At 48.9% G+C, this 11,067-nt stretch overlaps 1 protein-coding gene across 5 annotated transcripts in view; it reads right to left on the reverse strand.

Annotated features, from left to right (window-relative positions):
- KIF2C (kinesin family member 2C) overlaps positions 1 to 10,583 on the reverse strand; it is a 28,173-nt gene extending 17,590 nt beyond the window's left edge. For 2 of the 5 annotated variants that reach the window (XM_033226673.1, XM_033226674.1), the window contains exons 1-5: positions 10,404 to 10,583; positions 9,397 to 9,491; positions 4,386 to 4,487; positions 4,171 to 4,219; positions 1,311 to 1,433 (exon numbers count right to left, since the gene is read on the reverse strand). In XM_033226673.1, coding sequence (XP_033082564.1) covers positions 1,311 to 1,433; positions 4,171 to 4,219; positions 4,386 to 4,487; positions 9,397 to 9,491; positions 10,404 to 10,473 — 439 coding nt within the window. In that variant the 5' untranslated portion in view covers positions 10,474 to 10,583. Of the gene's footprint in view, positions 1 to 1,310; positions 1,434 to 4,170; positions 4,220 to 4,385; positions 4,488 to 5,417; positions 5,800 to 9,396; positions 9,492 to 10,403 lie in introns of those variants that run through there. The other 3 variants (XM_033226676.1, XM_033226678.1, XM_033226677.1) reach the window with 3 other exon arrangements.
- Between the last annotated feature and the right edge of the window lie 484 nt (positions 10,584 to 11,067).

Below are 11,067 nucleotides of genomic sequence, written 5' to 3' on the forward strand. Positions count from 1 at the left end.
GAGATTGAGGTGAGCCAAGATTGAGTCATTGCACTCCAGCCTGGGCAACGAGAGCAAAACTCAAAAGAAAAACCAAGTACAAACAGAGGGCTGAGCACAGTGGCTCACGCCTGTAATCGCAGCACTTTAGGAGGCCAAGGTGGGCGGATCACTTGAGGCCAGGAGTTCGAGACCAGCCTGGCCAACATGGCAATACCCCATCTCTACTAGACATACAAAAATTAGCCGGGCATAGTGGCACATGCCTGTAATCCCAGCTACTCAAGAGGCTGAGGTGAGAGAATTGGTTGAACCTAGGAGGTGGAAGTTGCGGTAAGCCAAGATCATGCCATTGCACTCCAGCCTGGATGACAGAGTGAGACTCCGTCTCAATAAATAAATAAAAAAATACAGAAAGGCCGGGCGCGGTGGCTCAAGCCTGTAATCCCAGCACTTTGGGAGGCCGAGACGGGCGGATCACGAGGTCAGGAGATCAAGACCATCCTGGCTAACACGGTGAAACCCCGCCTCTACTAAAAATACAAAACTAGCCGGGCGAGGTGGCGGCGCCTGTAGTCCCAGCTACTCGGAGGCTGAGGCAGGAGAATGGCGTAAACCTGGGAGATGGAGCTTGCAGTGAGCTGAGATCCGGCCACTGCACTCCAGTCCAGGCGACAGAGCGAGACTCCGCCTCAAAAAAAAAAAAAAAAAAAAAAAAAAATACAGAAAGAAAAAAAGCTAATTAATGCTATTAGAAGTCAGGATTATGGGTACCCTTGAGGGGATTAGGAGCTGGAAATGTGCCCAACAGGGACTTTTGAAGTTCTGGTAATGCTCTGATCATGTTAGTTACGAGTCAGTTCTGTTTATGAAAATTCACTGAACTCAATGCTATGTGTACTTAGACCTTAGACTCCTCAACTATGTCAGAGGGCTTCTGCCCAGTCTTTCACCTCTTGTGAAAGACTGATTCCATGGCCACAGGAAAACATGCCCGCATGTGAGAAACAAGGCTTGAACTCAGGTGCTTTGAAGTACTGGTAATGATCTGATCATGTTAGATACATTAAGTGTGTTCAGTTTACGAAAATTCACAGAACTATATACTCAATGCTATGTGTACATGTCTGTGTGTATGTGTGTGTAAGGTTTCAATTAAGTTTTTTAAAAAAGAGATGATTTCCAAATAAGAAAGCCGTGTTGGTAGGGCAGGAGCAGACCAGTTCTGAAGCTGGGGGAATGGACGAATCTCAGGATATTCTAGCACAGGGACCAAGCAATGTGCTTCAGGGCCTCAACCATGGCAGGTGCGGGGCACTTTCGTTACTCACGAGGAACTGAAAACTGCTTGCGGGGGTTTGCAGCTGCAGGCAGCTCCACCTCCATGTCATTCTCCTGAGCAGTGACGCGAAGCTCTGAGACAGTGGACATGCGAGTGGAGCGAGTTCGAAGACCTGGAGAACCGAGAGCAGTAGCCAGTCAGTGCTGCATGATCTGGAGGGTGGTCAGGGGCAAACCTCCAAGTTTTTGTACAAGGTGAAATAGGTCCCAGCCACCAGGAAAGGGGCTCACCAACTTCCCATATTCCTTAGAAAGGAAAAATTAGACTAAGAACCAGTACCCCCAAAACCGTTTGTCCACATTGTGCAAATCCAGGAGATCCTGAGGGCAGGGATATCTCCCACAAAGAGCATCTGTCTTGAGTAAGTACAGGGACCTATAGCTATCTTGAAAACATTTCTGGAGAGAGAGAGACCTAATCTAAGTCCTTGAGAAAAAGTATTATTATTACTTTTTTTTTTTTTGAGGAGTTTCGCTCTTGTTGCCCAGGCTGGAGTGCAGTAGTACAATCTCGGCTCACTGCAACCTCCGCCTCCCGGGTTCAAGCAATTCCCCTTCCTCAGCCTCCTGAGTAGCTGGGACTACAGGCATGTGCCACCACACCCAGCTAATTTTTGTATTTTTTTTTTTTTAGTAGAGATGGGGTTTCACCATGTTGGCCAGGATGGTCTTGATCTCTTGACCTTGTGATCCACCCGCCTCAGCCTCCCAAAGTGCTGGGATTACAGGCGTGAACCACCACGCCCAGCCCATCTCTTTCTTGAGACAGAGTTTCACACTGTCAGCCAGGCTGGAGTGCAGTGGTGCAATCTTGGCTCGCTGCAACCTCTGCCAAAACCAACTTCTATCGAGTTTCTGAGTATTTTAAGTTCAAGCTGATGGCTGTATATAATCCATATCTTGAATTTTTACAATCTTCCTGTTTCCCTAATGATTTTATTTTATTTTTTATTTTCATAATAAGATTGGGTCTTGCTATGTTGCCCAGGCTGGTCTCAAACTCCTAGGTTCAAGCCATCTTCCTGCCTCAACCTCCCAAAGCACTGGGCTTACAGGTGTGAGCCATTACATCTAGCCCCAAATGATCTGTAATTTTTTTTTTTTTTTTAAGACCGAGTCTCGCTCTGTCGCCCAGGCTGGAGTATAGTAGCACGATCTCCACTCACTGCAACCTCCACCCCCCAGGCTCAAACGATTCTCTTGCCTCAGCTTCCTGAGTAGCTGGGATTACAGGTGCCTGCCACCACGCCTGGCTAATTTTTGTATTTTTAGTAGAGACAGGGGTTTCACCATGTTGGCCAGGCTGGTCTCAAACTCCTGACCTCAGGTGATCCACCCGCCTAGGCCTCCTAAAGTGCTGGGATTACAGGCGTGAGCCACACCGCACCTGGCCAGTTTTTTGTATTTTTAATAAAGACAGGGTTTCACCATGTTGACCAGGCTCGTCTGAAACACCTGACCTCAGGTGATCTGCCCACCTTGGCCCCCCAAAGTGCTGGGATTACAGGCATGAGCCACTACTCAGGGCCTTAAAGACTTTTTTTTAATTTCGATTGAAATGAGCTGTGTAGCTGGGCATGGTGGTGTGTGCCTGTAGTCCCAGCACTTTGGGAGGCTGAGGCAGGAGGATTGCTTGAAGCTAGGAGTTCAAGACCAGCTTAGGTAACAAAGTGAGACCCCATCCTAAAAAAAAAAAAAAAGCTATTGGCTGGGCATGGTGGCTCACGCCTGCAATCCTGGCACTTTGGGAGGCTGAAGCAGGAGGATCACTTGAGGCCAGGAGTTTGAGACCAGCCCAGGCAATATAGTGAGACCTTGTCTCTACAAAAAAAAAAAAAAAAAAAATTAGCCAGGTGTGATGAGGCACACCTGTAGTCCCAGCTACATGGGAGGCTGAGGTGGGAGGATTGCCTGAGCCCAGGAGTTCAAGACTACAGTGAGCTACGATCATATCATGGTATTCCAGCATGGACAACCAAGTGAGACCCTGCCTTTGAAAAACAAAAAACAAAAAGTTGTGGCAATATCCTTTGAGGACATGAACACGGAATGGGACTGCTGCGAGTCCCAACTCTCCTGCATGCCCTTATGGTACACCCAGCAAGAAAGGGCCAGCACCACAACAGTCAGGCCCAAGCTTGCAATGGCACCACCCTCCACTCAGGGCCCCCAGAACCTGAAGCTTCAGCCACGTATTCTGGGAGTCTCTGAGGTAGCTGGATATTTGAGGGCAATGATGACCCCTAGACCTGGAGAGCTGTGCAGGTCACCAGCCTTCAAGGTACAGTTGGCTTTAAGCTGGATCTTTTGGGAAGCTTACCCCCTAGAGTCACAGTCTATCATGTTGTCAAAGTAGGTTTTCACAGACTACTTCTGCAGAGAGAGCACAACTTCCTAGACCACGAGGCAATGCTGTTATTCTCTCCAGCCCCAGCCATCCCTCTCTATAGTGCCACCAACTGTACTTCTAAACAACCCACAGACCTAGTGTCTCCCTTTTTCAAAGCCTCTTTCCAGGGCATACTGTTCCCCTGAGGAGGCTGAGCCCTGAGGGAAGAAAACAGGCCTACCAATGGCTGATTCCCACTCTCCTTAGCATCAGGCTCTGGATTATACAGAAAAGGTTTCCAGGCCAGGCAGCAAATTTCCTAAATGCACCAGGTCTCTTAAAGGTTGGCCTGATAGCTGTAGGTTGGATTCTTCCTCATAGAGAAAGAAGCTTGGAACCTAGGCAGGACTCCGCCCACATAGAAACCATCTGCAAAAGAGGAGCTTCCACAACTCTTGAGTCCTAGAAACATAATTCCTGACACAAATTCCATGACAGTAAGCTAGTAGAAATCCACTTACTTTCTTTTGGAGCAGGAATTTTGGAGTTGACGGATCTCCGTTTTTGTTTCTGAAAAACAAATCAAATTGTCACAATATATGGCTCTTATCAATTCTCAAGGGCCTATCCTGGGCCCATGTACTATGCTAAAATGCCAGACAATCAATCAGCAAAGAGCCAATAAGCAAAGTGAATCCTCTGGGGTACTGGCTGCAGCCAGATGACAGGCACCTACCTGGATTGTTACATTTTCCTGCAGGGGCAGATTGTCCTTTGGATGTAAGGGAAGAAGCTGTAAGAGTTCTGGGTTTATTGCAGCCACATCATCAAAATCAATCTGCAAGGAGCAAGTAAAAGTTTCAATGAAACAACATTGTTCAATCCAAATACATTTCTTTTTTCTTTTCTTTTTTTCTGAGACAGAGTCTCGCTCTGTCACCCAGGCTGGAGGGCAGTGGCGTGATCTCGTTTCGGTGCAACCTCCGCCTCCTGGGTCCGAGCAATTCTTCTGCCTCAGCCTCCCAAGTAGCTGGGACTATAGGCATGTGCCACCAAGCCCCAATAATTTTTGTAGTTTTAGTAGAGACCGGGTTTCACCATGTTGGCCAGGATGGTCTCAACCTCCTGGCCTCAGGTAATCTCCCCACCTTGGCCTCCTAAAGTGCTGGGATTACAGGTGTGAGACACTGTGCCTGGTCCCCCCAGGCGGAGGTGGGAGAATCGCTGGAATCCAGGAGGTGGAGGTTGCATTCAGTTGAGATTATGCCACTGCCCTCCAGCCTGGGCGACAGAGTGAGACTCTGTCTCAAAAAAACACAAAAACATTGGCCGGGCGCGGTGGCTCAAGCCTGTAATCCCAGCACTTTGGGAGCCCGAGATGGGAGGATCACGAGGTCAGGAGATCGAGACCCTCCTGGCTAATATGGTGAAACCCCGTCTCTACTAAAAAATACAAAAAACTAGCCGGGCGACGAGGCAGGTGCCTGTAGTCCCAGCTACTCGGGAGGCTGAGACAGGAGAATGGCGCGTGAACCCGGGAGGCGGAGCTTGCCGTGAGCTGAGAGCCGGCCACTGCACTCCAGCCTGGGTGACAGAGCAAGACTCCATCTCAAAAAAAAAAAAAAAAAAACAAAAAAAACACAAAAATATTAAAAAAAAAAAAAAGTCTATAGACAGGGCTACCCCTAAATTCAAACTTTACCAGCTTTAAGTTCCACTAAGTATGAATAGCTATAAAACAAATAGTTACTCCTTAATAATGGTTTACCATCTAGATGGATATGGGTTTCTGATTTCCAAGCCAATGGTAGACGTCAGTGATGAGAATGAGGGGAAGAGGAGGGCAGACAGGCAGGCAAACTGGTGGGTACTCCACAGCAGATCTAGGCCACTTGGCTCCCCTGCTGTTTTGCTGGGCAGTGAGGTCCTGCTGGGCACAGCCCCCTAAGCACCTCTTGCTGGCTGACACGGAGGAGGAAACAAGTTCTAACTGTCTGGTGAGAGTCCAGTGGAGGCCCTTTAAGATCTTATGGGCAGGGGCAAGTTCCTGACAGCTGCTACCTAACCCTAAGACTACCTACATTTTCTTCTGGGCCCAGAAACTTCTTCCCCAGTTATGGCTTCCTGCCCATGCCTTACCTATTTCCTGTTGATGCCTGCAATGAGGTCACAATTCTAAGTTTACATCATCAGAGTCCTGCAATCCTCCAGGAACAACTTCACCAGGATAACTTTACAACAGGTTCAGACATATCAAATTTGTCCCAACTTGTTATTTGTATTTTAAAATGTGACAGAGCTGAAGTATGTACTCCAGGGTGAGGGCTTTACTGCCTAGATATGAAACCTGCAGTTATTAGCTGCCTATTCAAGCATTTGTTAGGCACCACGAAGACAGCAGCCTGCAGGGGGAAAGTAGTCAAAGATACATTACGACATATGTAGGCCGGGCACAGTGGCTCATGCCTATAATCCCAGCACTTTGGGAGGCTGAGGTGGGTAGATCACCTGAGGTTGGGATTTCGAAACCAGCCTGACCAACATGGAAAAACCCCGTCTCTACTAAAATTACATAGCCAGGTGTGGCGCATGCCTGTAATCCCAGCTACTCAGGAGGCTGAGGCAGAAGAATCACTTGAACCTGGGAGGCGGAGGTTGCAGTGAGCCGTGATAGTGCCATTGCACTCCAGAGCAACAAGAGCAAAACTCTGTCTCAAAAAAAAAAAAAAAAAGCCAGGCATGGTGGCTCATGCCTGTAATCCCAGCACTTTGGGAGGCCGAGGCAGGTGGATCACGAGGTCAGGCAGGAGATTGAGACCATCCTGGCTAACACAGTGAAACCCCGTCTCTACTAAAAATACAAAAAATTAGCCAGGTGTGGTGGCGGGCGTCTGTAGTCCCAGCTACTTGGAGGCTGAGGCAGGAGAATGGTGTGAACTTGGGAGGCAGAGCATGCAGTGAGCCAAGATCACGCCACTACACTCCAGCCTGGGTGACAGAGTGAGACTCCACCTCAAAAAAAAACGGATAGAATCACTAAACGCAAAAGCTGGCAAGCACTTCAGTAATCACACTTCTATCCACATTTCTGGGACAGCCACAGACTCTTAGTACACACCTCCCCCATTTCCAACCCCTAAATTACAGAGAGCACAAACAACAAAGAAAACCAGTTTTTTGTTTTTTTGTTTTTTGAGACAGAGTTTTGCTCTTGGCGCCCATGCTGGAATGCAGTGGCGTGATCTCAGCTCACTGCAACCTCCACCTCCCCGGTTCAAGCGATTCTCCTGCCTCAGCCTCCCGAGTAGCTGGGATTATAGGCATGCGCCACTATGCCCAGCTAATTTTGTATTTTTAGTAGAGATGGGATTTCACCACGTTGGCCAGGCTGGTCTTGCGCTCCTGACCTCAGGTGATCCGTCCGCCTCGGCCTCCCAAAGTGCTGGGATTACAGGCGTGAGTCACTGTGTCCGGCCTTTTTTATATGGAATCTCACTCTGTTACCCAGGCTGCTGGAGTGCAATGGCACGATCTCAGCTTGCTGCAACCTCCACCTCCCGGGTTCAAGCAATTCTTCTGCCTCAGCCTCCTGAGTAGCTGGGACTACAGGTGCCCACCACCATGCCCGGCTAATTTTTTGGGTTTTTTTTTTTTTTTCTTTGGAGACGGAGTCTTGCTCTGTTGTTCAGGCTGGAGTGCAGTGGCCCAATCTCAGCTCACTGCAACTCCACGTCCTGGATTCAAGCAATTCTCCTGCCTCAGCCTCCCGAGTAGCTGGGATTACAGGCGCCCACCACCAGGCCCGGCTAATTTTTTTAATTTTTAGTAGAGACAGGGTTTCACCATGTTGGTCAGGCTGGTCTCAAACTCCTGACCTCGTGATCCACCCGCCTCAGCCTCCCAAAGTGCTGGGATTACAGGCGTGAGCCACCTCGCCCAGCCAATTTTTTGGATTTTTAGTAGACATGTGGTTTCACTGTATATTGGCCAGGTTGGTCTTAAATTCCTGACCTCGTGATCCGCCCACCTCAGCCTCCCAAAGTGCTGGGATTACAGGCGTGAGGCACCGCACCCGGCAAAAACCAGTTTTAAGCCTTGCTCTGACAATCAGCTGATTCTCATGTTGATAATTCAGGGTGAACATCCCAGGAGAAAGGAATAAGCGTGTAAAGGCAGCAGGGAATTAGGCACAGTCACAGAGCAGTAAACCACCTCATTTGCCAGGGTATAGGGTATGTGGAAGAAGAGTGTGTGGTACAAAGAAAAAGGGTGATTAGAATCAGAGCTCAAGCCAGACGCAGTGGCTCACGCCTGTAATCCCAGCACTTTAGGAGGCCAAGACGGCCAGATCACTTGAGGTCAGCAGTTTGAGACCAGCCTGGTCAACATGGTGAAATCCTGTCTCTACTAAAAATACAAAAATTAGATGGGTGTGGTGGCAGATGCCTGTAATCCCAGCTTCTTGGGAGACTAAGGCAGGAGAATCACTTGAACCTGGGGTATGGAGGTTGTAGTGAGCCAAGATCGGCTCACTGAGGGAGATCGTGCCACTGCACTCCAGCCTGGCGACAGAGTGAGACTTCGTCTCAAAAAAAAAAAAATTCAGAGCTTGAAAAGGCCTGAATGCACCATTAAGAAGGTTGGATCTTATTCCAAAAGCAGTATTTGATCTGAGGTAAGACAAGGGATATATTTCTGAACAAACAACCAAAACAAAAATCACAAAGGACTGATAATAGCTGGCTGAAAGCAATTTTAGGAACCTCTTGATTCTTTAGCGGCAGATAATGGAAAGTATTCAATCCTTTTATTTCTCAAATATACCACCTAAATATCTCTACTATATGTACTATGCTAAGCAAGCTTTTTACATGTTTTATCTTTTTTACTTATTTTTTTTTTTTGAGACATGCCCGGCTAATTTTTTTTGCATTTTTTGTAGAAATGCAGTTTTGCTATGTTGCCCAGCCTGGTCTTGAACTCCTCAGCTCAAAGCGATCTGCCCGCCTTGGCCTCCCAAAGTGCTGGGATTATAGATGTGAGCCACTATGCCCAGCCAAGAAGACCAATTTTTTTTTTTGAGGAAAGGTCTCACTCTGTCGTCCAGGTCAGAGTGCAGTGGCTCGATCATGGTTCACTGCAGCCTCAACCTCCCAGGCTAAATCGATCCTCCCACCTCAGCTTCCCGAGTAGCTGGAACCGCAGATGCGAGCAACCACACCCTGCTAATTTTTTATTTTTTGTAGGGACAAGGTCTCAACATTTTTCCCAGGCTGGTTTCGAACTCCTGGGCTCAAGCAATCCTCCAAATGAGGCCTCTCAAAGTGCAGGGATTAGAGGCAAGAGCCACCGCACCCAGCCAATCTTTTTTTTTTTTGAGTCAGATTCTCACTCTGTCGCCCAGGCTGGAGTGCAGTGGCACAGTTTCGGCTCACTGCAACCTCCGCCTCCTGGGTTCAAGCAATTCTCCTGCCTCAGCCTCCCGAGTAGCTGGGATTACAGGCTAGCACCACCACGACCGGCTAATTTTTGTGTTTTCAGTAGAGACAGGTTTCGCCATGTTGGCCAGGATGGTCTCGAACCCCTGATCTCAGATGATCCACTCGCCTCAGCCTCCCAAAGTGCTAGGATTACAGGCGTGAGAAGGGCACAGCATCAGAAACTAGGCTCTCACAGATTCCACTTCTGCATAGATCCTTTATGTAGGAAGGCATTAAATGCGGTAGAGGAATTCTCATAGAACCTACCTCTTTGCCCTTTGTGGCACCTCCTTCTGCCCATTCCACTGAAACACAGGATTTCTCCAAGTTCACAGTCCTTACATTGGCACTGTGAATTAAACCTATAAAGTATGAAAAAACCAGAATTACCCTCTCTTTCCTGAGAGTTTCACTTTTAGGATTCCACAGAGATTCCCAAAGTGGAGTTAACCTGAAGGAGCAGGCAGCTGCCTTTACAAACAAAACAAAACAAAACAAAACAGGCAAACAAAACTAAGAGAAACAAATCTCCTGGGCTTCACCTTTAGAATATCCACAGTGAGGTGGGCAGGGGACAGGTTTTTAAATTGAGCTGCATGGGATAAGGACTCACCCCTACTCAAAAGAAAGCCTACAGAAGAGAACACACAAAAGTATGTTTGAGCAGGGGATTCCCTAAAGCCCTTAGATGAACTTTTCCTCAACATAGCATTAAGGATCTGGCCTTCTTGGGGTTTTCCTAACTCACTTCTGGCGGTCCTATCTGTCCATTTCCCTAATGACACGGGTATTAGACATGCCAGAACTGCGGTAGCTGCTTAAGCAAAAGAGAGAACGACTACAAGCTCCTCAAGAGCAGGGATCTTGTCTGTCCCGTTAACCCTAAGTCCCAGTGCCCGACATACTGCAACTGTGCAATATTATTCGAGAGCAGAGGGGCCAGGAGACCGAGGTCCCCATAAGAGCAGGGCATTTTCAGGGGAGAATTTTGGAAGGGAAGTGAATTTAGAAGCCCCAACTTCCCTGGGTCTACCAGCCTTGGAGAAGGTCCGACCACTCCCGGAGGACTGCGAAAGGGACCCACGTCCAGCGCAGACTCTCACCCCTGTGTAGGGAAGAATGACTGCCAGTGCAGAGACCAGGAGTTAGTGCGTGTGAAAAGGAGGGAGGGAGAGAAAGAGAGTGAGAGCCCATTTGTGTGTCTGGGGAGGGGCAGTAATTTCAGTCGTCTCACCGCTCACGAGTCCCCTTGACCTAGGGACCCCGCTCCTCACCATTACTGCGTTGGATCTTGATGGCGAGACCGGGAAACAGGCGGGCCTGAAGCGACGAGTCCATGGCCATTCGGAGGGTCAGCAAGGAAAAGAAACGCGCAATGCCAAGAAACCTCAATTCCGCTAACCCTAGGAAGTCTTAACGCCGCGTAAACCGCCGCAGTTTAAATCCCGCGCGCCAGCGTCCTTAAAACGTCATCCCGCTGTCCCCGCCCTCGCTTCCGCCAGTCAGCGGCGCCCTGTGGAGCCTTGGGGCATACGCAGTTCCGAACCATCTTCCGACGCCCGGCACCGCCCATGCGTCTGGCCACACCCCCGAGCGCTGTGCCTCCTGGGAACTTTGGCGCTCCGCGGGGTGTGGGGCTCCCGCTTCCTGGTATTGTGTTTGGTCATCTTGTACAGCCGGGTTCCCTAAAACTGGGAAACTTCACTATGTATTTCAGAGTGAGGGCTCTGGAATCCTACAGACATGGGTTCGAATCCTAGCTTCTTCAGTTGCTAGTTCAATGACCTCGAGCAAATTGGAGACTTGGCCGGGCGCGGTGGCTCACTCCTGTAATCCCTACACTTAGGTAAGGCAGAGGTGGGAGTGATCGCTCGAGATCAGAAGTTCGAGACCAGCCAGGGCAACGTAGCCAAGACCCTGTTCTCTAAGCAAAATAAA

Source organism: Trachypithecus francoisi, unplaced genomic scaffold (assembly GCF_009764315.1).
Source record: "Trachypithecus francoisi isolate TF-2019V2 unplaced genomic scaffold, Tfra_2.0 Lachesis_group12, whole genome shotgun sequence".
NCBI lineage: Eukaryota > Metazoa > Chordata > Mammalia > Primates > Cercopithecidae > Trachypithecus > Trachypithecus francoisi.